Source organism: Pteropus medius, unplaced genomic scaffold (assembly GCF_902729225.1).
Source record: "Pteropus medius unplaced genomic scaffold, Ma_sr-lr_union100, whole genome shotgun sequence".
Taxonomy (NCBI): Eukaryota; Metazoa; Chordata; class Mammalia; order Chiroptera; family Pteropodidae; genus Pteropus; species Pteropus medius.
This window is the reverse complement of record NW_024354500.1, coordinates 32,361,077-32,388,994: the sequence shown is the minus strand read 5'-3', so window position 1 is coordinate 32,388,994 and position 27,918 is coordinate 32,361,077. Positions and strand designations below refer to the sequence as shown.

Below are 27,918 nucleotides of genomic sequence, written 5' to 3'. Positions count from 1 at the left end.
TTCAAGGATCATCTAGTTCAACACCCTTATTTTATGGGTATGGATATGGAGGACAAGGGGAGCGAATGTTCCTGCAGCATACGGGGCTCCTTTAGAATCCATGACAGGCCTGTTTAAGGTGTTCCATAAGTCGAAATAAAATTCGACGTACTTAATAATAAAATATTTGTGCCATACTTATTTTTTAATGACTTCAAAATCATCATACCTGAGATTTCTCTTAAAGAACAGAAGTGTATATTGTACTTTGTGTGTACATGAATCTTACCTATCTAATGACAGGTATAAAGATTGCGTCTTTTTAAAATTTCTTGTTCACTTCTTTCCTAAATAGTGTTTTGCCACCACTGGTCTGAGCTACAGTCCAAACAAATCAAACATATTTCTAATATCGACACTAATAATAACAATGATATTATTGAATGTGTACAATGTACTAGGCATTAAGCTTATATGATTGATTCATTTACTCATCACAACAATCAGATGAGATAAGTGCCATTAATTAAAAAATGAGAAAATTGGAGCTAGGAGCAAATAACTTACTCAGGAAACATAGTTGGTAAATAATACAGATGGGGCCTCAAGGCATCTCTTTCTGAGCTGATTATGAACCACCACCCTATAATAACCATTTCTTAAGTAGGCTGTGTTGGATATTTCTGTGTGCCACTTCAAATCCTCATGGTCCCATCTCTCACTCCAGCCACTGATATGTCTCCCTGTTCCATGCAGGAAGACTCTGACAGCCCCTTGCCTTCTGCCTCCAAGCATCTCCAGTGCTGCTGTATGAGATGAACCGCCTTGCATTCATACATGTGCAACCAGGAAATGTTGGAGTGAGTGCTACTTTTGACTAACTGGAGACACGAGCTCTTGTTTCCTCTTTTTGCCCATGGGCAATGTTGAGATACATTTCATAAGGGTCCTCAGAAGGCCTCGCAGGATCAAGCATCTCCAGTAGGCATTTTGAATTGCTTTCCCTTCTTTGTTGCACTACTGCTGTCCCCTACCCTGAGTTCACCTCTCAAATAAATAACCTATATGCAAGCCTTTGTCTCAGGCTCTGCTTTCAGAGGCATTAGGGATAAGAGGCGGCCATTTCACCCATCATCTGAAACCATCTTGTCTCTACTCCCAAGCTTTATATCACTAATATGCAACATCTAACATACTTTATCTGAAGAGGAAATCCCCTGTCTCTGATGGACCTGACTTCTTCATTTCCTGTGAATAGCAGAGCTATCTGCATCTGTAGGGTCTCAGGACAGCATTGAGAATATTTGTCTACCTCTGCTGGAAGCCCTTCTGATTAGTCAGGCTCCTTGAGTTGGAAACATAAGGATTCATAATGAAAAAGAATCACACAGTAAAAACAGAAAGAATGAAAAGAAAACAAACCAATAAAGAACCTATCCTATCATAACATTTGAGGTTCTGGTATTTGCTGGCTTTGGAGGAAGTTCAAAATAAATGAAAGAAATGTGTATTTTATTAAATGATAATATTTAGAAGATGTGGGGGGAAAAAGAAAAGATAAATGCTTCCAATCATATTTGCAAATATGAGGCTTCTCCTAGCCCCTTCATAATGGTTAGATGTTTTCCTTGTATTTAAGCCACCTACTCAGTTTTGAAAGTAACGCCTGAGAACAACTAGAAAATTGTGCAAGGAGTAGCAAAGTTGCACGTGGATCCAACCAACAGAGATGGGCACCACACTGTGCTCTCAGACTGGTCTGTAATGCAATAAGGAGTCATTTCTAGCCAAGTTGCAGCTGCCCATCCGACTTCCTCCACAGGAAGAGCCTATTGCTTCTGACCCCACATAGATCTGCCTATAATAAACTCTATGCTTCCCTTGCAACATCTGCTATTGTTAACATGATCTCTGTTTGTCTTGAAGTATAAATAGGCTCCAAATTTCAAGAGTTCAGAATACACTGAACCGTAACAGCATAGCTTCTTCCTTTTCTTATTGGTAAGAGCCTTATCCCTCTCTTGGGTTTTGGAATTCATTTTAAGAACAACAATGAAATAAAGTGGAGAGGAAGAAGATTTGAGAAGACGAGGAGTGCTCCAGGGTTCATAAATGGAGAGTCGTCCCTTGCTTTTATTTTTCCTATATTTGTAGTAATATATGTTGACTGTCAATTTGAGCCATTTTTGTATTCTCTTTTGTCCACGCTAAAGTTAAGAGTTTGGGTCAAGAGAAAAAACTTATTTTATTATTAATTAGTACTCAACGTGTTTTGCAATGTTGAAATTTACCAAATTTTTATTTTGTTTGAGCAAGACACTTTCTTCTTCCTTATAACTAATGTGCTTGTTTTCAAAAAGTGAAAACAGGTGAGCTTTAGTCCTCTCCTCTGATGCAGATTACTGGTAGAGAGCCATACATTCCAGTCCAATCCAATGCAATTGGAGCCTGTAGCCCTAGATTCCCAGACTACAACTGCCTTTAGGTGAACTGACTTCACTCCTCTGAAGCTCAATTTACTCATCTATAGAATGGATGAATTGAGTAATTATTTCATAGTACTGTTAAAGTAGTAATAGAAGTAATGCATGTAAAATCCTTATGTGTGTTTAACAAATATTAGAAGATAATGATTTTCCAGTAGGTGTGATTTTTTATCTTTCAGTGCAACTCAGATAATCTTACAACCCACCTATATGAACTACTTCAGATAGAGAGAAATTTGTTCCATATGTGCCTCCAGCTGAGGGGTTAAAACAAAAAAACGTTTAGAGGAGGGCCTAGCAGGTTGTAAACACTTGATAAATGTTAGCTATTCATCACCATCGTTATTAATGTGTCATTAATAATGTACAATTATCCTTATTATTGTAATCAGTTTACTGAATGAGCTGGACTCAGCAGGTGCAAGAGAGGAAATTTAGTCTTTCCAACCAATTCTCATTTGAACTCATGCTGTCAAATAATTTTTCTCAGATCCTGATGAAACCCTAGATAGATGACATACTTTCACATATTAAAATTTTCAGTTTGATCCAATGCAGTCTGAAATCCTTTTGAAAACTTTCTTCCCTCAGCTTGGGTCTGCCTCAGGCTGAGAAATCTGTGATGGGAAAAAGTGTGGTTGTCTTTGCACCATTTCCCCACCTGGATTTCTCTTCCTCCCCTCACTATGAAGCCTCTGGTTCTCCAGAGTTGAGCTTGGGGCCTGAAGTTGAGAGAGGGAATAGTAACATAGGACGAAGAGGACTTGCCTTGATGACAAACATTTATAATTCATCACTAATGTCCTCTGAGTATTGCAGATGTCTAAAACTGACTCTTTTTTGGGTTAGGTTCTCTGGTGGGTTCCATAGAGACAAACTAAGAATCTTGAGATGGGCAATGCCTGTTCCTGCTGGCTGTTCAAGACATATCTGGTAGCCCCTGCTGCCCAGGTTCTACCTTTCACTTGAGGTCATCTCACAGCTCCTAGGTGGGTCTCTGTTAAAATGAGGCACTATACGTTTCCCTAACAGGCCCATACCTGCTCTATTGATGGCCAGGCATCTTTGCTCAGCAAACTGAAAGTGGAGCCCTCTCTTCAGCACAAGTTGCTTCAACCAGTCTCTCACCAGTAGACTCTTCTTCACTGTGTCAGACGATAGTCTCTGTCTGTATACTTCTAGTGCTGCTTTAAAAACCAGTGCATTTGGAGAGAGACATAAGGATAAGCATTATACTCTGCCCGCTGTGAGAAGAGATGGATAATTCATAGCACACTGAAAATGATAGACAATGTGATCCTCAGAACAGTCCTATTCTACTTTTCAATTAATTCTCATCTTCTCATATACCCTAGATGTACATAAACAGCTAGATAAGCAGAGGCTGTACTAGGCTTAAGCCACAGATTGTCTTAGTGTTCACTGTCCAATATAGTAGCCACTCATCACATATGGCTATGTAAGCTTAAATTTTAATTAATCATAATAAAATAAAATAAAATTCAGTTCCTAAATATCACCAGTCACATTTCAAATGCTGAATACCCACAGGTGGTAGTGGCTACCATATTAGATAGCACAGACATAGAAAATTAGCATCATTGCAGAAAGTTCCATGAACAGAGCTGGAACTCTGAAACTTCACTTTAAAAGGCACAGATTTTGTCATCTATTATTTGAGTTTCAGGCCTTAGGGCCTCTCCTGAAGCTACAGTACAAGAGAAAATTCACATTTACCAGTTTTTTACATAATTAGTAAGTAAATAGATTTTGACATCTGGGTTCTGGACTAAGGATGTGTCAAAGCAAATGAATACAACATTATTTTTGTTTTTTACAATGCTAAAATCTTAAAATGGAAATAATTAATTAGCATTGTTATGAGCCTCAAGACTAAAAAATATTTACTCAGGCAGAATAAGTATCTCCATCATTTTTGCCCCCATGATGGGACACAGAGCAGCATCTACCAAAGTTATTATTATTCTTTATATGTACATTGTTTTATAGTTTATGAGCCACATGAATTATCTCAATTTTTTTTTCTAAAAGTCTGAAGTTGGGAGGGAGAATAGCAACATAGGAAAGAGAGGACTGCCTTGATGAAGAACACATAATCCAGCACTGATGTTCTCTGAGTACTGCAGATGTCTACAACTGGCAACTCTGACAAACAAGTAGAACAAGTATTGTCTATCTGTAAAAAGTATCCATTTTATAGATAGATACTTTCAATACTAAGAAATAGGCTAAGGGACCAAGATCTCTGCCCAAGATCACAGAGACAGTAACTGGGAGAGCAAGTATACCCAAGCTCCTTCTACTTCATTATACCTTTTCCTGAAAGGAAGAAAAAATTGTAAAAACCAGTGCTTACTAATATATAAAGAAAGCAGAAATTTTGAACTGAATCACTTTTAAAGACCTCCACAATTTTGAAATATCACTCGTGTATGTTTTCTCAGATACCTAGTATGCCTAGAATTTAAATTACAGGCTATTTAACTCACAGGATGTTGAGAAACACATGGGCTGATGAGGAATATGAAAGATACACTAGAAGTGTATTCCAATTCCCTCAACAGAACTGGGAACTGGGTTTGGTTTTCTTTGAGCACCTTCCCACTTTGCCTCTTTGCATCTTTTTGTCATTTACTCAATAATACTAACAGAATTGATGCCAACCCCTTGGAAGGACATGAGGAGAAATGTATCACCTGATATGGAGAGATATTTAAACATAGATCAGAGTGGTAAATGTCGTTGATGCAGGTATATTCCTATACAGGGTAAAAATGTGTTAATTCATTTTTTTTTTTTTGTAAATAAAATTAACAAAGAAAAAAAATGTATGAAGAAATGCATAGGAGTGAGAATCACCAAATTCAAGATAGTTATCTCTGGAAGGGGGCAGGGAAGGGAATTCAATTGGGGCTTCAACATCTTTGTAAATTTGTAATGTTTTTCTTCTAAAAATGGATGGTGGGTACATGGGTGCTCATTATGCTATTCTATATAGCACTGAATAATAAAATTCTTCAAAATTGAATTTTAATAATAAAAGAAGAAAAGTTACTAAAGGCCTATTTGCTGGAATACGGGTTATTTTCATAGGCCCCTTGGTCTTAAATTGTGGAATTTTACTCCAGTGTTTGAAATATTTTTTATATAACAAGGCCAACAGAAGGCTAAAAACTAGAATGTTCTTTGAATAAGGCTGGCTTTGACTAAACAGGTTAATAAAATGGAGTTTGGAATTGAAATGTCTTTCTTTTCATTTAGCTTGACCATGCCCTTCATACCAGTAGCTAATATACTCCTGAATCTAGGTGGATGAACTAAGGGGAAATGAATCGATTACCTGAAAATATTCCCAAAGCATCATCAACTTCAGCAAGCTTTCAGCGTAAACCATGTAAATATGCAAATATAATACAATGGTTCAGGTTTATTGCCATGCAGAGGTACAAAGGAGGGATGCCCATTTTCAATACAAGGTTAGGAAAAGCTTCACAAAGTACCTCTTCAGATGGGTCTCAAAAGATGAGTATAGTATATAACTCCTGTTTGGCTGTCCATCATGTCTTCACCCTCTCGCTTCTCCAAGTTATGGATCCTGACCTCTGGCCACAAGAGTGAATCCATAACCATGCACTGACCAATCATAGTCCCCCATTTCTTTGGAGCCAGTGATTGGTCCTGAAAGAGGCATAAAGGTCAAATAGAAATTATCAGGATTTACCTAGGCCTGATATGTAGACATTGGGAGGGAAAAAAATTCCTTTTTCATCTGGGATTACTAAAGTGGTATTAGTGAAGCAATAGTCCCCTCGAGATAGAAAAGGTTTTTTGGCAGCAGGAGGGAATGAGGCTAAGAGTCACGAGGAGCAGAGACAAGCAGAAAGAACAAAGGGAGAGGGCTGACAGCATTGAATCCTAAGTCCCAATTCCTGGTAGTTCTCAAGTCCCAGGTTCTTCTAAGTCTTTTTCCAATTCTGTTAGGGATTGCAATATCCTCCCCAGAGGCACAAGCCAAATATTTATGTGTTGCTTAAGGCTCTTGGCGTAGTGATTCACTTCTGTGTCCTGATTAATATTTTGAGTAAACAATCACCCAATAGGCAGGGCTGGGAAGCAAATTCTGAGAAGAGAGTGGAAGGTGCACAGGCACGAAAGCACAGCAGCATTAGAGAAGAAAGTAGCCTAGGTTCAAGGGGACTGGGCCTGTTCAGAAATAAAGCCAGTGCTGTAGGCAAAGTTCAGGCCAAAAGACCTTTATTTGCTTTGACCCTCCCTACAAGTACCTACCATGAGCATCTCATCTCCAAAGATCAAAATACCTCAGCAGGGTATTCCAGTATAGAAACCTTTGGTTAAATAAAACTTGGTTAAGTAGTTTTTTGCTGCTGTCGATATCTCTTTATATAATAATAGAACTAATTTTCCAATCTTTTAATTGGATCCATTATACTATACGATAAATGGCACTGCTCTCTTGAGGCAAAAACTTAGTTTTGTTCTTGGAAAAATTCAGAAACAAAGCAAGGTCTGGTGGCTTTTCAAGGGCAAGATCATTCTTTATTCATGTTTTTAACCACATTGCCTAATACCGTTCTTAACACATGCCACATCTCCATAAACCTTTTGTGAGTGAAAAAGAAACTTAAAAGGAATCTTACTATGTATATTTTAAGAATGCTTTAACTTTAGTGAATCTCAATGAATTACATGTATTTGACATTCCAAATATTAAAAAAATTTTCAGATGTATGCACATGGAATCAGGGCATAGAGGGTATTGGTAGAATAAAAGAACAGTCCTAATGAATACTGTTATCAATCATATTTTTATATCTTCTTTAAATATTTTACAAATTATCAGGAAATTAGCAGATTTCCACTGCTACAAGAGGAATCCATGTCAATGTCTTTTTTCACTTGGATCATTAAAGTAGAACTGCTAATTCATCTCTTATCCATTCTTGAAAACCTCCATTTATTTTTCCAGAATTTTAAAAATGCAAAGTAAATTACATCAGTCTCCATTGCAAGTGAAATAAAATTTCATTTTCTTAAAACATCTCACAAGGCCCCTCAGGATCTGGCTCCCATCCACTCGTTCAAACTCATCACTGGCTACATGATTGCATGTCCACCATTTTCAGTCCCTCTAGTCTTCTTTGCTCCAATGCTTTGCTTCTCTTGTCTTGGGGTTTCCACATAAACTGTTTTCCCCTCTATACATCACCTGGCCAACTCCTACTCAATTTTGGTAATATTCGTAATTATATATTGATTTGTCTATTTTTATGTATATGCTTAACTCTTATTGTTCACTTTCCCTAATAAGACATGAGGGCAGGGCAGGAATCATGTCATTTTGTATATCCAGCTTTTATCACAATACCTGGCACACAGAAAATGCCCAATAAATAAGTAGTGGATAAGTGAAAGCATAATCAAATGAATGTACACATCTTATCATTGACTTTCTGAAGGAAAATCTCTAGAAGCAAAGATAGCAATTTCAGACTAGAAAAGAGAAGGCATCATGGGTAGGGAAGTATTTGGGGGTCAGCGAGGCCATCAGTGAACCAATCCTTTAAATCACATGATATCTGTACTTATTTCCTCTATCAAGACATGAGACTGGCCCAGCTTCTCCTCTCATGGGATGACACCCCACCCCTTGTTTGCAATAGATTAAAACACCTCAGAACCCAGCAAGTAAACATACAGTGAGAGCTTTTGGTCCCACAGTATGTAGTCCTACCTTTGTGCCCCTCGTCTCTGTGACAAACAGTAAAACATTATGCATTGCTTATCCACTTGCACTCTTTCAAACAAAGACTCTCCTCAATGCCATGCACTCCCCAGAGTTCTGGCTTCAGTTTACTTTCTTTCTCCCTTCTTTAGCAATCATATTTACCCTATCGTTTCTCCTATTACCTATTCTGGAAATTCTCCAATTTTATCTCTAGCTGCAATTTATCTCTCAATATCTAATCCCAGAGATTCCAGCTGAATATTTGAATAGCTCCTCTCCCAAGTAGCAATCACCCCAAACTCACTAAAGTCAACACTTAGGCAATCGTCTTCTTCTCTATTACATCCCTGTCTGCTACTTAAATCTCCATTCCCCAAGATATCCTATCTACACTGGAGTTATTGTTGACTTCTTCTCATCAGTTCCCAGCACACAGGAGTAGGCAAACACTTTCTATTTTCTCTCTTTTGTATTTCTTTGATCTGTATCATCCTCTCCATTTTGATTGCCATCCATCTCTCCCCAGATCCTTAATTTATTTCCTCGAAATCTAAACAACTTAAACAGTGTTCTAACAAGTCTTTCCATCTGGCATATGCTCTAACCCATTCTTCATTCTGCTTTCTGCTGTCTGAACAATCTTTCTAAAATATAGCTTCTTATAGGCTCCTCCTCTATTCTGAATCTCCTAAGGCCCATCAGTGGCTACTGAAGTAAATAGAAGTACTGTAGTCTGTCATTCAAAGCTCTCCAAAAATATTGTTCTACTCTCCTTTTCTTCTCAACATATTTCCCATACTACAGCCCAATGAAAATATCCCATACCTTGTGACATATGCGTTCTTTCTTCATGTCTCAAAAAGGAAAGTTCTTTTCTCCTGTCAAAATCCCGCTTATCCAGTTTACTCAGAGTACTATTTATGTATTTGCAAGTGCTTATCTTATATTGAGTGATATTATAGTTGGGTACTTGGATTATCTTACTAAATAATTATTTACTTGAGAGTTAAAGATAAATCTTATATATAATCTCTCAGAAAGTTTTTATATAGAAAAGGTCATGGGCACTAAGAAGGAAGCATGGACACTGAATTTAGGCAGACTTTAACAGAAAACCCAGCTCTACCACTTGATTTGTCATTTAAACAAAGTCCCTAAACTCAGTGAGTCACAGTTTTGTCATGTTCAGAATGATGAAAATGAGGTTTGCTTTCTAAGTTAAAGATACTATATATACAGCACCTAACACAATGTCTGGCATGTAAGATGTACCCAGTTAATGGAAGGTACTGTAATAGTAGTAGCTATTATTACACTGTAATAAAGAATCAGTTCATATTGCTTAAACTAAACAAATTAGCATAATTAATCTTTCCTGCCCACCAAGAGGTTATAATCAGACTGGGGAAAGATATCACTACTACATGCTAACATAATTAACCATCCTAAACAAAAAGTAACACAAATGATGACATCACCAGTAATTTACAAAGCTGTCCGAGAAGCAAGATTTCACTTCTTTCTGAAGGGGAGAGGGCATCCCCTTGAAGGCACACAGGCCCTCAGTAAACTCTTGCAACAAGAAATAAGCCCAAGAATAGGTTTATTCTGAACAGTGAAGGGTTACTCTCATTTATTTTTTTCTTTTTAAAAAATCAAGCTTGTTTTAAATGAGCCATTAATTGTTTATTTATATCACTAATTACTGATTTCTTTTTAAATTAACTTTTTATTAAAAGACATTCTAATAGAGGGGTGGGGAACTGTCTTGAAAGGGACTACTAGTTTGGTCTGATAGGTTATCTGAAAGCTCTTTTCTCCTCTGTCAAAATCCCACCCATTAGTGCTACTTACCTATTTGCAAGGGCTTATCTTATATTGCTTACAAAGGAGTTACTTTGTTCCGGGACCTCCATGATACCAGTTGCAAATAGTAAATGCTTGAAGTTTTCAACAGAAAACTTCTAGGAAGTTTTTTATAACAGATTCAAAAGTAGGTTCCTATGGGAGGAGTCTAAATGGTCTTTCTCCTTGTCATAAAAAAAAATCTTTTTTAATGTTCAACCTCTCACACCATTCATTTTCCAGTATCCATGGCCCTGTTTGGAGGGGGGAATATGGGGGACTTACTAGCCTTTCTAATTACAGCTACTATCATATACACCAGTGCCAGAGTGTATAGCTATAAAACTACTGACTATTCAGAAAAATTCAGGTTTTAATGGAACAATTTTGAGAGAGATGAGAATATCAATTGATGAAATTTTCTAATGGTGTTAAATCTACCTCCAAAACTGAATGTGAAAATAAGAAAGGCTATTTTAAAAAATTGATAGTGAAGTGTTGTGAGTATGTGTGTGATCAAGAATGATTTAGGTGATTCAGGGTATTTTCTTTCCTCTTTCTCCTTCTTCCCTCTCAAGAGGAGAAAAGGGAAACTACCTTAAATTACCAAATCTGGATTCATCTTGGAATCACCAAGTATTTTAGTTTAAATAAAGGCCTGAATGTTTTAATCATCAGAATCTATGAAATGTTGCCTTATGTGGCAAAAAGGATTTTGCAGCCCTGATTAAATATCTAGAGATGGAGAAAGTATCTGGGATTACCCAGGTGAGCTCTAGATAGAATCACAAGTGTCCTCATAAGGAAACTGAGGAAGATTTGACAACAGAAGAGAAGAAGGTAATATGACCGTGGAGGCAGAGATTGGAGTGACGCAGTAACCATGCGAACACCAAGAGGCAAAATGAATAGTAAAACATTCCAATCACTCACTGAAGGAAATTAAGACAATCCCCAGCTATGAGGTTGTAGGAAGAAAGGGGTCAGAGAAAAAAATACTTAGAAGCACCGCTAACGCTATGTGACTCAGCACTTTTTGTTTGGGGTCTTTAGTTACAGAGCAATTACAGTAGGTCCAGGGAGAAGGGGAAGCAGAAGGGAATCAGACAGCTTCTGGAAAACAAAGGGGCTTCCTGTAACCTGTGTGTTCCTGCTGTAGGAAGAAGGTCTATGAAAGTATTTTACCCTCTCACATGGTTAGTTTCCCAGCAGTAGTTACTCAGCAACCAGTGTGGAAGATGCATGCCTACCCATCTGGAATGGGCATCTGGATCTTTTTTAAACAAGACTAAACAACTGATCCTTGTTTTTAAAAAAATTTCTGTTTCTGTAGCACTTTTCATGTTCAGGGCAAACAGAGAGCCAGGTGAAGGCTCAGAAATTGAAACCTTGCCCCTGTGTTGGAAGAGATGTAAATCAATGTGTTCTTCAAGGGAATTTCTCACCACATACTCCATTATGCACATATTCTTTCTGGAGAAATGGAGGGAGAGAGGAAGAAAGAGGAGATATAAAGAAAAAGGAGAAAAATAAAACAGGAGCATGGGGGCAAGAAAGTCCGAGAAAGAGAGAGATACCATCGGGTGCTTGTGCGTGACTCTCTTTCATATGGAATTAATGGTGGTTTAATGGGGTATGAAAGGATGTTTTACTGGAAACAATGAGGAACAATTGTCTAGCTCACGTTTCATTTCACAGGTCATTATTGCATTAAGAAGTAAATCGACCAAGTCCGGTAAATAACAGTCTGAGTATTGCCCAGAGCTTCAAACCAACAATTTTAGCCATCACTAACTAATATCTCTGTCATTTTAACCCTTGCAGGGTAGTGCTAGGGGGCTAAACAATTACAGTCTTCACCCAGCTCTAGCAGGTGAGCATAATTCATTGCCCCTCTAGTCCCTTCTTTTGCAAAACCCAGGAGGCCATATTTTAGCATTGCTGTTTTGTTGATGAGCCAGCCTGAGCCCACTGCAGCTCTGGTGGCCTTGAAAAACAACCCCCATTTTAGTGAGTGCTGCAGGCGTCTTTAAACAGACTGCTTTCGCTGCAAAATTAATTGCTGCAAAATGCAGTGTTCCCTCATCTAAGCTTTTGCAAGCTCATACTCAGCTATTTGGGCAAGCCATAGATATATCTGAGAGGGCCAGGCGAATGAGTTGCTTTCTTTTATTATAGAAGTTCATATTTGTGTCACCAAGCATCATCAGGCACTGGACATCCAGGATTTTCTAATGCCTAATTTTTGTTTCCCTTTGCTCAGGGGCAATTGGTGGATGAGGCAAATGATGGCTCTATTTAGAAGTGATAGCAAGTAAATAAATACATCAAAGATAGTTCATAGTGAACAATTATATTTAAAATACATACTTAATTGTATATCAATATAAAATATTATCATGCTGTAAATTATAGCAAAAATGAGACCAAAATCAGGTTAAGAATTGTAATGTTACATAATCACATTAAATAAACCAGGTTATGCTGATAATTTTTTCATCAAAACCTGATGTTCACCCTGCACATCAGATGTGGAATGCTCCACATTCCTACCATAGACCTGAAACAAGATAAACTAAGTCTAGGTTCTTTCCTGAGAGAGAAGAAATCCTTTAGTGACAGCATCAGTATTCCAACTTAATATTTATTTTATATTCTTCCACTTGCCACAAGAAAAACTAAGGCCTCACAAAGAACTATGGTAAGCTGAGCAATAACTTTCCAAAGATGTTCATTCCCTAATCCTGAACACATGAATCTGACAAAGGAACTTTGCAGATATGATCATGTTATTGATTTAAACTGGGGAGATTATCTCGGTAGGCCCAGTCTAATACTACACATCCTTAAAAGCAAAGAACTTTCTCTGGCTGGAATCAGAGAGATGCAATAGAAGAGAAGGCAGAAGAGGTTCAAAGCATGAAAGAGACACAATCTATTGCTGCCAACTTTGAAGATGAAGGAGACCATAATTTAGGGAATGTGGGCAGCCCCAGAAGCTGAGCATAACCTCCAACCTATAATAAGCAAGGAAATGGAGACCTCAGTCCTGCAATCACATGGAACTGGATTTGGGCAAAAATCTAAATGAGAGTAGGAGCAGATTCATCCCTGGAGACTCCAGAAAAGAATGCAGTCCTGCCAACACCTTGATTTCAGCCTTGGGAGACTCAGAGAAACCAGCCAAGTGTACCAGATTTCTGACCTGCAGAACTGTGAGATAATACATGAGTGTTCTTTTAAGTCACTAAATTTGTAATAATTTGCTATGGCAGCAATAGAAAACTAGCATAAGAACCAGCTAATATGTGATGATCAAATATTCAAGTCTTCACCCCAGCCAAAGCCATGATAAATGAGGCCAGTGGTAGCAACGGAATAGTGGTTACTAGTATTTACTCAGTGCTTATCCTGAGCCAGGCATGGGGCTAAGTATTTTATATACTCTGTGTCCTTTATAGCTCCTGGATATGTTCTTTTGCCTTAAAGTGTTTAAGCAGAAAGAGAGAATATGGCCTAGATGTGAGTTAGTCTGGTTTCTACATGGGCAATGCTCAAGGAAATTGCATCTTACCAACATCACTCAAAAAGGAAGAGGTTATTACCCACAGCCACATGAAAAGTCAGCTTTGACTTCCTTTCTCCATGGCAATTACTTTCAGGAACTTATCTTTAATTTTTATTAATATTTCTCATGTGAGGGAGCTAAGCAAATTGGAACTGTGTCCTACAGGGAGTACCTAATTCTGTAGTAGAAAGATTGACTTCTAGGTCTAGGAGAATCTCTGTTCTTCTGTCTCCCTTTTTTTGACATGCTTTACATAATAACCAACTCATTTTTCAGGATTCTCATTGTTATATAAATGAGTTTTACTATCATTATCCTTATTAACATAATAAGTAATACATATCCTTGATTTTAAAAAATGGTAACTTTCCAGTTGTTCCCTCTGCTCAGTGGTACTGCAGACCAAGATGGCAGAGGGGGAAGAGGCTGAGAGCCTTTTCTTTTTCATTGCATATGTTTTATTGTTTCATTCATTCATTTAACAAAAATCTTTAGGATAATTTCTTAAAAGTAGAATTGCTGAGTCAGAGGTATAGGTGTTTAGATGATTGCCATATATCAGTGATATTCGAGAACCAGATTTGAGAACTGTTCCTCCACATTTTCCCCCCGACACTAAGATTATCACACTTTTAAATCATTGCCAATATAATTGGCAAAACAATACTATTAATAATAATTATACTAGCTAATGGTCATTACTATCTCAGGAGTAATGGTGGACACTGTTGTTGAGCTTATCTCCTTTTATCTTTAAAATAATCATATGAGTATATAAAATTTATATCCTGACTTCCTAAGCGAGGAAACTGAGGCTCAGAGAGGTTAAGAAACTTGCTTGGTGTTGCGCATCTAGTAAAAGCACATAATCTAGGCAGCTTGACTCAACAGAAGAGCTCTAACCTGTGCTTTGGTTATGACAGAAACTGGGATTTGTGTACATTGGCATTTATATTTATTTTGCACTTTAGAATCCTTTGAATATTTTTCAATTGGTTTGTTCATTTTTGTTCTTAAATATTAGTAAGTTTTTTTGTATGTATTAAAGAAATTAGTCCTTTTCCATATTAGTTGCAAGATTTTTCTTAATTTTTGAGTTGTTTTAAATATTCTTTGTAGATGTTTTTATTTCTTATAGGGTCAAATTTTTCAAATATTTACATGTTTCCTAGATTTTGATTTATACTAAGAAAAATCTCCACAACTCTAACTTCACTAACATTTTCTGGTAATTCTAAGAATTCATTTTTTTTTATCTTTAATCCATATGGAATTTATTTTTGAAAAAAGGAAGATATGAATTCCTAAATTTTCCCTAAGTGATTAATCAAATGCTTTGACATTATTAATTGAATGATTTCTATTTTCTCATAATTAAAAATATTATCTTTGTTATAAACTAAGTTCTCAAATACATATGGGTCTATTTCTGATTTTTAAAAACATTTTGTTTCATCCATACATCTGTTTCTAGGATACTTTTAATGATTACATTCAAACTGTCAAAAAATAGCATTAGTTTTTACATCTAGTGAGTATGCAATATATGTAGAAATAACTGAAAACGAAGTCAAAAAAAATCTTTTAGATCTATAAAATTAAAGAGAGAAGGTCTCAATTATGAACTTGTTTAGCACCTATTGACAAGGCACAAGCATTTTATTTATTGCTGGAGCTGCTCAAGTATTCCCTTCCATTAAAATGAACACATATACACTTGCACAAAATATGAAATAATCAGACAAACAACATCCATCTTTTTTAGGTATGAAATAAACAGAAATTTGAGCTCCTGACTTCTGAATCTTTCGATACTATTTTACTAAAATAATGAAAACAGCAATGAAGGATTTCTCCATTATTAAAATTTGAAAAATAGAAACACAGCTTATTATTCAATGAAGTACTAGAAATAAATACGACAGTGGGGAGAGGAATGAAAAAAAGAAAAGAAAAAAAGAAAAGAAAAAGAAAAAGAGAAAGGAGAGAGCCAGCATATTATCATGGCAAAAAGTCAAGTGATTTTATTTAGTTATAGGTGTTCAAAAATAAACCCTCTCGTGGAAAACAAATATTACTGCTTCTCATACAACAAAGTATAGAAATGCGAATAGACTTCTTAATAAAGAGTTATTAAGTTGAGGCAAATTCCCAGTCTCAGAAAACCTTGATGCTTTGTTTAGAGGATTGGGTATTTGTTCTCCTGCTAATATAAATAATCCAGGGCTAAGCAAGTTTTTTTCTTTTACTGTTATATTCCCAGAACCAATTCAGTGCTGTCTAGAATGGTTTCTAATTCTGGGTTTAATTTCTAATCCCAGAAACTCAAGATGCATCTGATGACCTATAAAAATGACATGAAAATGGAATTTAATAGGGATGAATAGCCTATCACATAGGTTAAAAAATCAATTCTCTTTAATATTTGTCACTCCAGAACAAGGGAAGAAAGTTACTCATATGGTAACCATAGCTACATGTAGCTATTTGGCCCTTGAAATATGACTAGTGCGACTGAGAGACTAAATTATAAATTGTACATCATTTTAATTAATTATAATTTAAAGCCCAAAACTGATTATTTATTGGAAATGTTTAGGTATATTTTGAACAATATGTAGATATGAACCTACTTTTTCAATTGTGAAATCTAGGTACAGATCAAATACACCTGGTGAAAATGTAGTTTCTGAATTGAGATATGCTGTAAATGAAAAATAAATAAAATTTCAAAGACAATATGAAAAAAGAAATAGGAAATATCTCAATACTTTAGATCAATAGATTAATCTTAAAATGATAACATTTTGAATATAGTGAATTAAAGTATATTATTAATTTAATTTCATATGTTTTATTTTACTGTTTTAACCTGTCCCCTAGATAACTTAAATTACACTTGTGTCTTACATTATTATTTCTATTGGACATTGTTATTCTAGATAGGTAATATTCTGGTTTCTACATTTTGGAAAAATCATTGACAAATTGAAGAATGTCAAAAATATGCCAGTCTAGAAAACAAAGACTTAAAAAAAAGTTTGTCATGTGTTGACTAACATAAGGAATTTAGAATTTCTATACTTGAAAGAGGAACATTGGATTATTATAAAATCTTTACTATCTTTGAATATGTAAAAGGCTATAATATAGAAACAATTAGACAATTATTCTGTCACATCATAAGGTAAATTGGGTCACTGGGTAGAAATCATAGAAAGAAGATCCTAACAAGTACAATTATTCCAAGTATATTAGGCAGCCCTTAAGGAAAGGAATTCCCACTTTCTGAGAAAAGTAACAGAAGAGGCCATCTATGCATTGAATGGAAAGTAGAATAGATTGACCTTTGAAAAATCACCCAAATTAAAGATATTAAAATCTTATTACTTTCCAACTGGTATCTACTCCTGAAAACTAATAAATTAACATGAGGCAATCTTTCCCCAAATGCATTCTGAAACAAACTAATTCCCTTGGAATTATACTAATGTGTAGTATGAACAAGTATTCTCTAGTTAAAAAGTTTGAGAAGTATTAGATAACACAAATTTAAATGGTATTTTTTAATTGAATTGAAAGACTTAGAACCTTTAATATTTTAATGCACACAATGAATCTCCAAAATGGCAATAGTCAGAGTTTTCAAAATTTATTTGGTCACAGATCACATTTTTCACAATATCTTGAGATTAGTGAATGGGAAACATTCTTTAAAAATGCATACACACACACACACACATACACACACACACATATTAAGTAAATATATAAAATTTACTTTGTAAAACAGTTGACTAGAAAACTAAATTTGAATTTTTGACTGTTATTCATTTATTCATCCATTTATTCATTTATTCCCTCATTCAGCAAACATTTATTAAACATATATTATGTTCTCAGGATCATATTAAAATTCAAAGATGTTTGCCTTCAAGGTGCTCACCGTCTGATGAGAAAGTAGGCTTGTAAAGAGATGGCAGTAGAGCATGAGATGCCCTATAATGGAACTGAGTGATAGGTAAAGCCAGGACATAAAAAGGCAGAGACCCAACTGCATGTAAAAGCCAAGGAGCCCTCCGCAGGGGAGCTGCCGCACTGTGACACAGGACAGCCCTGTGCCTGTTGCTTCTAAACACAACGCTTTTACTTTCCTCTTTCATATATGCCTTTGAAAGTATTACCCAATGGTCTAGGCTCGTGGCAAATTCCATTTCCCTCCTAGAACCTCTGTCCACATCCCCAACTATACATGATCTCTCCAATTAACTTTGTGCCAATTTTACACCAACTACTTACCTCTGTTGTGTAGACTGGCTCTCTTGCCCCCATGCATGAGGTCAGGAGTGACTTCTTATCTACCTTGATGTCTCTTCTGGGACACCCCAACAGAACATAGTGCTTTGCTCTCACTGGGCACTCAAAGAACATTTGTCTAATTTGGAAAACAAAACAAAACAAAAGATCCCTACATAGACTCACTGAGGGAAAAGAGAAGCTACCGAAAAATTACCATAATAAATTTTTGGTCTCATGACCAAAGATCATACTACTCTTTTGTCATCACAAAGCCTCCAGTGGGCAATACCAGTAATATTCTTTCCTTTGATGTGACAGAGATTAGTACAAACTAATTAAAAAATGGTTATATACGTGGCTTTTTGTGGTTATTACATTCTTTCAAAAATGTTACAATAATTGACAGCTATTTTTTAAACTAAAAATCTATTTGCCACCATGTAAAATGGAAATATGTGAATTATACAGTTAAACATATCTCTGTGCAGCACCCTACCAGATGATTCAGGCCACATAATGATAATTATCTAGAAGTGGTTAAGAGCCCAGATTTTGGAGTCAGACAAATATAGATTTAAATCTTGGTTCTGCACATTCTAGCTGTGGGACCATGAAAAATTAGTTAACTCTTCTAAATCCCTATTTCTTCAAATGCTGAAAGGGGATAACAATCGCTACATGACAAAGTTGTTGAAAGGATAAATGGGAATGTCTATAAATCACTTACCATACTGCCTGGCACATGGAATATGCCAGATAAATGATAATTGCTAGTATTGCTAGTTGTGAGGAATAATTGCTGGAATAATTATACAGTCTCTGTTTGCTTTATTCTGTATAGACAGAACTATCTGTGTGAGGAAAACTGATATATCTAAGAGAGCTAACGATGGAGAATGTATAGAAAGAAGGGAAAAAACCCTAGAAGGAGGATACTGTGCATAGTATAGCCTAGTGTTAAAAATCTGGGTTCAGTCCTGAACCTTCTATTAATTAGTTCTATGTCTCTACATCAGTTTCCGCAGCTACAAATGGAGGGAATATTGATCTCATAAGATAGAGCCTGTCGACGGCATTAAATTAGATGAGATAATTCATCTGATGGTCTTAGCACAGAGTCATAAACATGGTGGATACTCCACAAGTATTAGTTGTTAATGGAAGAGTTGAGGAGTAAGACGATCTCAAGGATAAAACGCCTACATTGAAGAAAGGACAAGGAAATTGTTCTCGTGGATCATATGCCTTTTCACATCATCCTTTAAGAATTACACTTGAAAAATCATTCCAGTTCACAGCATAGACTATTCAAAATACAGTTAAATTTCGTATGCCATTCATTGCCTGTAGACTAAGCAAGATATAGGGGCATGAGAGAATAAGGTGAAGGAAAGGGGCTCTTTGGGTTTTTCGAAGCATCACTGGAAGCTTTATCCTCCTCTGCTTGGGATGAAAATCCCTGCAGCCACATATCCCAAAGATTCTAATATTTTCTGAGACTCCACTGTGCCTTTATATTTTAATACCCTGACATCTGGAATCCTAAAAGTCTAATGTTTAACCATAAATATCTGCTGAGATTAAAGAGCTATATACTGAGTTTCAATCTTTGGGGTCTATAATTGCTTGGGAAAAGAGAATGGTATTTCCCCCTCTAGCTAGAAGAAAAAGACCTCTGCAAGCACAGATATTGGCAGACAAATTTTCTAAAAACCATTTTCTCTTTCCATTCTGTCCTTTCATTTTCTCCCTCCCTCTCCCTTCTCCCATTTTATAATACCATCTTGCTGTCATTTCCAGAACAAATGGGAAGAAAGAGAAGCCTAGGAAGCTTAAAGAAAAGACACATTTCAAGATCTAGCAACAAAGAGTAGAGAAAATGCTAGCCACTCTGTCTGTTAAGCAGCTGAGCCTTCCTTTCCACATTACTCGAGCTTTCCCATTATTCAGTTAGAAACCACTTCATCATTCTATGAGCTGACAGTCAAATGCCAGCTTTATTTTCTTTTTTATCCAACTAATCTTTTATTTTTGATTTGAGGCCAGTCACTTTTAAGGTCTCCACAATGGTTTATAACTTTCCTTCTCAAGAGGCATCCAAGAAGTAACACAATTTGAAAAATGTTTCTTACCCTCTCATAGTAAAGAATGAGAAACTCTCACCTGCCCTGAAGGTATATTTGGTCAGAAATCCTGGTCAGATCACAGCACTTTGCTGGGAATGACGTCAAGGAAAGTGTAAGAAAAGCTTATCATGAATTTAGGTTTTGAGTATAATAACTCAATGTAGAATTAAAAAAAATAATAAACTTAGCATTGTACCCATTTTTATCCAGTGATGCATTATGAAAGTGATAGTTTGAGATCACTCAACTCACTTCAACACTAGGAAAAATAATCTATATTTTTAAAAAGTTTTGATATATTCGTATGTTTCAAAGACGTAATTTAGACTGTAAATACTCCTCTATTATTTTAGTTAATATTCTTTTCCCTTTTGGAAATATATCCAGTGTGTATATAAGCAAGTATGTTTGTGTCTACTGGTCTTTGGCACAAAGAGCTAGTTTTGATTTGTCATGAGAAATTGAAGCTGTCCAGTTTTTAAATTAAAAATGTTGTCTTCTTAACATATTTACTTCAAAAGGAGCATGTAACTCTTTAGTAGTATAGTATAGTATCCTCAAACCTTCACACAGCAGAATCACTTGGGGAGGGTGTGTGTGTGTGTGTGTGTGTGTGTGTGTGTGTGTGTGTGTTTAAACACAAAGGCCAAGGCCTCACACACACCTATTGATTCAAAATCCTCTCAACATACAAATAAATGTTTAATGTCCTAGGTGATTCAAATGAAAAGCCAGCTTTGGAGCCACCGTCCTAAGCCCATCAAATGTATCCCCTAAGCTGAAGAAATTTTGGTAGGAGAGCAGGGTTTTTGTGTTCTGTTCCATTTTAAAATTTCCAGTCTTTTGAGGACCAATACTTTTAGAAATGCAGTATAACTTATCAGACAAATTAAGCTATACAAAATAAAAGCCCAAATTTTATTTATTAGATTCAACAGACATAAAATTACTCTGTCATATTGCTATGTATCTAAATGATAAATTTCTGTAGTTATCTCACTGTGCAAGAGTTTATGGGCCAGCACAGGTCAGCGAACCACTCATGGAATAGTGCATCTTAGGTCCCCATTATCTTCAGCTTCCTAACTACACTGCCTGCTCTCAGTTTTGCTCCCACTCATTATCCATTTACTCTATAGCAGCTTGTATGATCTCTTCAGAAAATGAATAAAATCCTTGTCACTGCCCTTCTTAAAACTCTCCAAAACCATCTTATTAAATTACCGTGGCCTATAAAGAAGCTGGATCTTGGCTTGCTTCTGCCATTACCTTTCTCATTCACTACACAACAGTCCCACTGGTCTTTCCACCCACCTCTCAGACACACTGAGGCCATTCTTGTCTTAGAGCCCCTGCTCTGGCTGGTCTTTCTCCAGGGAAGATTCCTCCCTCTGCTCAGAGCAGTGACTCCTTGCTCCTCATTCAGGTCTCACTGGAAATGTAACTCTATTTCAAAGAGCAACTTCTTTACACACACACACTCTCAAACTACCTCTCTAGCCCCAAACCCTACTTTATTTTCTTCATAACTCTCATTGTTATTGGAATATTTTTATTTGTGCATATACACACATATCTTACATATGTGTATATACATACACACATCTTACATATGTGTATATACATACATACACAAAGTATAAAGATTTCTACTGGAACATAAGTTTAATAAAAGCAGAAACATTATCTTCTTTCAACTATAGTGTCTATCCCTGGAAAGGCACTGATAGACTGTAGGTGGTCAAAATGCATCCCCTAAATGAATGCAAATGCCAGCTTTAGCCCTTAGCACACTAAAGGTGTTCAAAGAATGCTACCTTCCATTTTATTTCCCTTCTACTGTCTTCGTCATGTCTGAGAAAATGTAAAATGTCATTGAAACTAAAGCTCTGATTTTTTTCAGTCTTCCCTCAACACCAGTGTTCCACATGTATGAACTGGTCTGAGAGGCGATGTCATCCATTAGCAGTCTGGGACAGATGGAAATGAGTTAGAAGCAAGTGGAAAGCTTTGATATCTATCTAGTCCTACCTAAATGGGATATTAATTTCAAGACTTTGTTTTCCTACATGATTTTGGACTTTTAGATTATCAGATGTCTTCAGAATCAAAGTAAATCCATTTCAGAATAAAATGCAAATTGTTCTTTGAGGATCTCCTGCTTGGGATGAGCTGCTTTGCCCCCTTTTGTCATGCATGTTTCAAAGTCAGCTGCCAAGGCAAACTTACAGATAAGTACAAAAGAAAATTAACAGCTTATATTTCCCCTGGCTACATACCCTGCATTACACAGATAAAAAAATCCACTGGCACAGTATACCTCATGGTTGATCCACATGGATAATTTTTGCTTCCAATACTAGAGTATATGACAATATGCCAGGACCTGTGCATATCCATATGAGTGGGTAGTTTTGCATGTGAACTTATATGTGCAAATAAAATGTTTTTTTCAAATTAAAAATAAACCTCAAAGGCAATGAACTACAAACTGTTTGTTAATGAAATTGAGAAAGGACACAAGAGTGTGTTAAACTCTGCCATTTAGAATAAATGTGACAGTTGGTTCCAGTGATCTCCATTTTCATTTTGCTGCACTGCTCTCACCGTTCTATAGAAAATAGATTCTTGTCTCAAAGAGGGAAAATACAAAAAAGACATCTATTCTCTTAAGATTAAATTTGTCCTTTTCTCATCCACCAGATGTGAACGGGAATTAGAAAGTAGCATAGAAGAGGATAGTTTAAAAGATAAAAAGGAACTTGAATTAGGGAAAGAGGGATCCATTCATATTTAGGAAGTCAAAGAAAAACACTGCAATTCTGTTAGCACCCGGAAGGCACCATTTACTATGTGCTGTCTCCTTCACTGAAAGAGGACACAGATTGTATTTTTAGTGCAGTAAACAGTAGATTCTACTGCAGGAATCCTTGCTGTTGGTACCTACAGCAACCTCATTTAAAATGCTAAAAAGCATTAAAACATCAGAAATTTAAGGCAGTCAGGCATATATACCTCCCCGTATACATCCGGTCACTCACACCCAAACTCATTATTGTCCACAAATTGATAATAAATGGTATGTAATAGTATAATCCCTGACAGAGTTTACCACTGAATCATGTTTCACAGCCAAGACAGAGAGTGATGAAAATAAAATATACAGTAATGCAACCATGAGCAAGAGCATGTTTGTGCCTAAACAGTGTATTTATTTTACCACATGGTAAGCAACCACCCAGGAGTTCATCAAAAGAACATCACTATTCACACATGGAAGATTTGACAGATATTTTAGAGCTCCTGTTTGTAACAGACATTTTCAGTGCAACACCCATATGTTTTGGCACTCACCTTCACAAAGCAAAGACTTCTACTACAAAACCTACAGAGAAAGGTTTTTCCTGACCACAGAAAAGAAAACAATTGCCCTGTGTTCAGGAAAAGTCAAGGGGCTGGAGAGTTATTGTCCCCAGTAGTATCCCTCGGTCAGAGATGAAAAGGGATTTGAAGTATAAATACTTTAGCTTCTTCATGGCTTAGCTGGGATAATTTTGGGTAATGTTCCCACGGTCTCCTGGAGTTCCCCCACCAGACCTGAGCTCCAGCTTTCCATAGCAGTAACTGGTTTGATGACACAAACTTTACTGGCTTTATTCCTTTCCCTATCTCCACCACTTCTCTACTTTCCTGAGTTCACCCCCCCTCACACACATACACACTACTTGGAATCTAAAACCTCTATCAGGGTCTGCTTTTGGAGCAATCCAATTAAGACACTATCCTCAGCTCTTATTCTTTTGTGAAATGTAATTTTTCATTAAATATCCTGGGACATGTATCCCCTGTTACTAATTCCACAGAAACGTGATCCTCACCAAAAACCACAAGTTTAGAAAAACCTCACAATTATTCACGTGTTTATTTTAAAGTATAAGGCTGTGTTCTCTATAGCATAAACACCTGTAACAGAAAGCTAATTAAGTAAATTTAGCAGTAAATAGGAGACTAGTTGCCTATCTTTTTTTATCTTTTACTACTCTGCACATATTTTCTCAATATATACTTTTCCCTCTACTTCATTCTTCTGTGCAAAATGTATTTGATGGTTATATTTGACAGATGTAACCAACATATCAAAATGAATATTTACTCTGCATGTTCCATATACTTAGCACTGACTTCTTAAAACCTATACTGTAATCTCCACAGCTTGTCACTCTATTGCAAAGATAAGCTTTCGACCTATGAAAAAATTTGAGAGAAATATGAAAGAGTATTGAAGCATGAAATTGTATGGTAATTAAAAGACTTACGTAAAACTTCTCTAATGACAAATGGCATAAAGTAGTAGTAGTTCAAATGGAAGAAAATGGAAACAAGTAAAAAGACACCTGGAAACTTCTTGATTCCAGGATTCCACATTATAGATAAATCCTTAAACCAATGACCTGAAGGCCTTTATTTCTTCTGTACATTCTTGAATGGTTTGGGGCAAAGAGCATTAATAATCTTGGTTATCAATAATTCATTCATTTGATCAGTTCATCAATTAATATATGTTGAGCATTCCCAAAATATATAACAATAAACAGGACAAAATTCTTGCCTTCATCAAATTTGCACCCTAAACTGGTAAATGGTAACTCAACAAGTAAGGAAGTACATTTATAATATAATTTCAAGTACTGGAACTCTGACAAAAAAAAATAAGCAGACTTAGCAGGGCTAGAGAATAGTGGAGGAATATTTATTTTTGTTGTGTGGTCAAGGATGGCTTCTCTGAGGAGTTATCATTTGAACAGAAGTGAGGACAGGATTTTTCTGGCAGAATAAATAGCCAATGCAAAGGACCTGAAGCAGGGATAAGCTTACCATGTGAAAATAAAAATAAGACAATAAAGAGTAAGTAAAAAGGGTATCACAGAAGATGAAGTGAGAGAAGTAGTCAGGAATCAGATACTACAAGATTTATAAGCATGTAGTTTGGATTTTCTTCTGAGGGGGATAGAAAGTCATTAGAAAGTCGGAAGATCATTCTGGCTATCACTGAAAACTAGACTATAGGGTACAGGAGTGGAAGAAAGAAGATCTTTTAGAAGAATATTCCTTTGTCAGGTGAAGATGATGATGGTTAGAAGTGGGAGAATTTGGATTAGGAAAAAGAAAAATAAATTATCACTCATTTTTTTTTAACTTAAATAACCTCATGGATGATCGTACCAATTATTGGGGTAGAGTCGGCTAGGCAAGAAGCAGGTTGTGAATGGGGGCAGAAATCAAGAATTTCATTTGGGGTATATAGAGTCTGAGATGCCAATTATACTTCCCAGTGAAGTCAGTTGGATATAACAGACCAAAGTTCAGAGTTGAGTCAGGCTGCAGATATAAATTGGAAGTCATCAGCATTAAATGATATTTCAACCTTGAATGTGGGAGTAAGATCGAGGAGAGAATAAAATAGATCTGAGGACGTACTCCTGGGACATTTATACATTCAGAACTTAAAAAGGGAAAGAAAGACTAAAAGAGAAATCTGAAGAATCAATCATTGAAGTAGGAAGAAAGCTGGGGAAATTCTTTAGATTTACTTGTAGCAAGTTCTACCTGAACTCAAATTAAAACTCAGAGTCTCACTGTTTGTGGAAGTAGGACAGTGATCTCTCTAGGGGTCCAGTTATAAAAAATGATAGCTAAATGAGCTTTGGTTGTATAAGCAAGAAGAAAAAGGAATTTTGATGACAGCCCCTGCCCCAGGGGACAATTAGAAGATGAAGAAAAGGAAGGCAAACTGTATGCCATGTACTTTGCCTCCCTCTCCAGATGCAGCCCTTTAGTCCTTATGGAAGAGAAAGATTAGTTAGAAGCCAGAGGACCTGATTCCAGGGCTGACACTGTGAAATGCTGAGCACCGAGAGTGCTGCTTCAGGCCCAAGTGACCAAGTTAGCTCTGTGCACAGAGATGGTGCTGAGAGTCTGCACCTCTGACATAGACACATACAATCTCATGGCAGCCACAGGAGTGATCATGACGTTTCTTAATCACTCAGCATTCCTATGATAAACGTGAGCTGAATAATGTATTAGCACAAATTTCAACGCTAGAATTCAATTCCTCTCTAGATGTTTTGTCCTCACTAGACAACACAGCCGAAACAGCTCCTTGGCATGCATGTTCCCTCTAATGGAAGCATCGAGTTTCGATATAACTGACCTGTGTTGAAGAAGGATCCAGTCCATTCAGCCTCAGTTTTAGGAAATACCGAAACTGGTGGAGGTAGACCCAGGGCTCTGCCATCCAGATCCTTAAAGAGAAACTTTCTTGGACTTTCACAATCTGATTCAGGGCAAACAAGTGTTTCTAAATCTTTCCTATGAAGATAGATACAGAGTAACTCTCATTTCATGATAAACAACACAAAGAAAACATTGGTATTACTGATCTGATGAAAACTAAATTCAACATGATTTTATTATTATTAATGTGCTACAGAAAGATAAAATAAAACTGTATAGAAAATGTCAGTTCCCAATTATATGGTTAAAAAGAAAGACAGTAGTATTATTAACCAAATATTCTAGATATACAGTCTTTACATAGAGTGCTAATTTTCTAAAAAGCAAGATACAATAACTCCTAATTCTAATATCTACTGAAAATAATGTAATCTCTTCTTTGTGGAATTTTGGAGAATTGCAGTATTTTAAGATTATCAATATAAACATCAATTATATTTGCACTACATACAAACAAGATAAAAAGAGATATTATCATTTAACAAATATCCATTGAAAATCTACTACTTACAGACTGAGAAATACAAAGGTGATAAATATATACATGGTTTCTATACTCTCAGAATTTAGAGTCAGGCAGGGTATATAAACAAGCAATAGGCAATTATAACATTGAATTATAGCACATTTATTTGATTTCCCTGATCTAATACTTTTAGGTACCATTAGTAATAATATTAAATATTTATTGCATGCCAAGTATGTGTTCAGTATTACTAATACAAGGAATTAGATGCTAATATCATTTAGCTTTATAACTATTTCATTCCATAGGTAAGGCATGAACATAAGGAAAGTTGGACAGTAGAAGAAAAAGGACAGAACAATCCAAATTGCATACCTAATTATGTTTACATACCAAGAGTGGCTCAGGATGGGCATCTTGTAGAGAATGGTGCTGGACCAAACACATAAACTTTCCAATTAGGGTGATTTTTCTTAATTCTTTTCTTCCAACTAAAGTTTTCTCCAGTGTTGTGGGGAAGAAACAGTAGCCCAACTTCCCTGCTCCTGACCTTCCCACTCCTTTTTATGGGAAAAATAATGCCTTATCTAGTTTTCAGATTCTTGAACAAAACTCTCAGATCATATTTCAAGAATAGTAGTCACACCTTGTCTGAGTGCCGATATCTGTCTAAGCCACATCACTGAATTCAGGGATTTCTGACAGTAGACATGGTCTCCTTCTCCCCACTAGTCCCTGCACAAGGGCTCCCAATCTTCCTTTCGAAGACTAGTGACATCATACTTTATAGAAGATTCAAGAATTAAGGTCAATTTTTTCCAGTGATTGAAAACATTCCAAAGAAATGTCTCTTTCAAAGACAAAACAATAAAACAATATCAATAAAACTTGCACTCCACAACTTCTGCCCTTTTTATTAGTCAAAGTCACATGGCTGAGCCCATAGTCAAGAGAGAGAAATAACCTCTGCCTCTTTAGTGAAAGAGATTGCAAAAGTCATATATCAAAGCACATGAGCATAGGAAGGGTAAAGAATTGAGGCCATTCAATTGATCTACCATAACTTTCCAGGACTTACTTCTATT

At 36.2% G+C, this 27,918-nt stretch overlaps 1 protein-coding gene and 1 long non-coding RNA gene across 2 annotated transcripts in view; both read right to left on the bottom strand.

The window, feature by feature from the left end:
* The window catches only part of PKHD1 (PKHD1 ciliary IPT domain containing fibrocystin/polyductin), a 411,516-nt gene that overhangs the window by 79,248 nt on the left and 304,350 nt on the right, over positions 1-27,918 (bottom strand). The window contains exons 60-61 of the mRNA XM_039853082.1: positions 26,285-26,442; positions 3,506-3,652 (exon numbers count right to left, since the gene is read on the bottom strand). Of these exons, the coding sequence (XP_039709016.1) occupies positions 3,506-3,652; positions 26,285-26,442 (305 nt within the window). The remainder of the gene's footprint in view (positions 1-3,505; positions 3,653-26,284; positions 26,443-27,918) is intronic.
* On the bottom strand, positions 14,314-21,668 carry LOC120594921 (uncharacterized). Its single transcript, XR_005650739.1, has 3 exons — positions 20,108-21,668; positions 16,279-16,349; positions 14,314-15,989 (listed from the first exon to the last, which is right to left on the bottom strand). It is a non-coding gene; the product is annotated as an uncharacterized LOC120594921 (long non-coding RNA).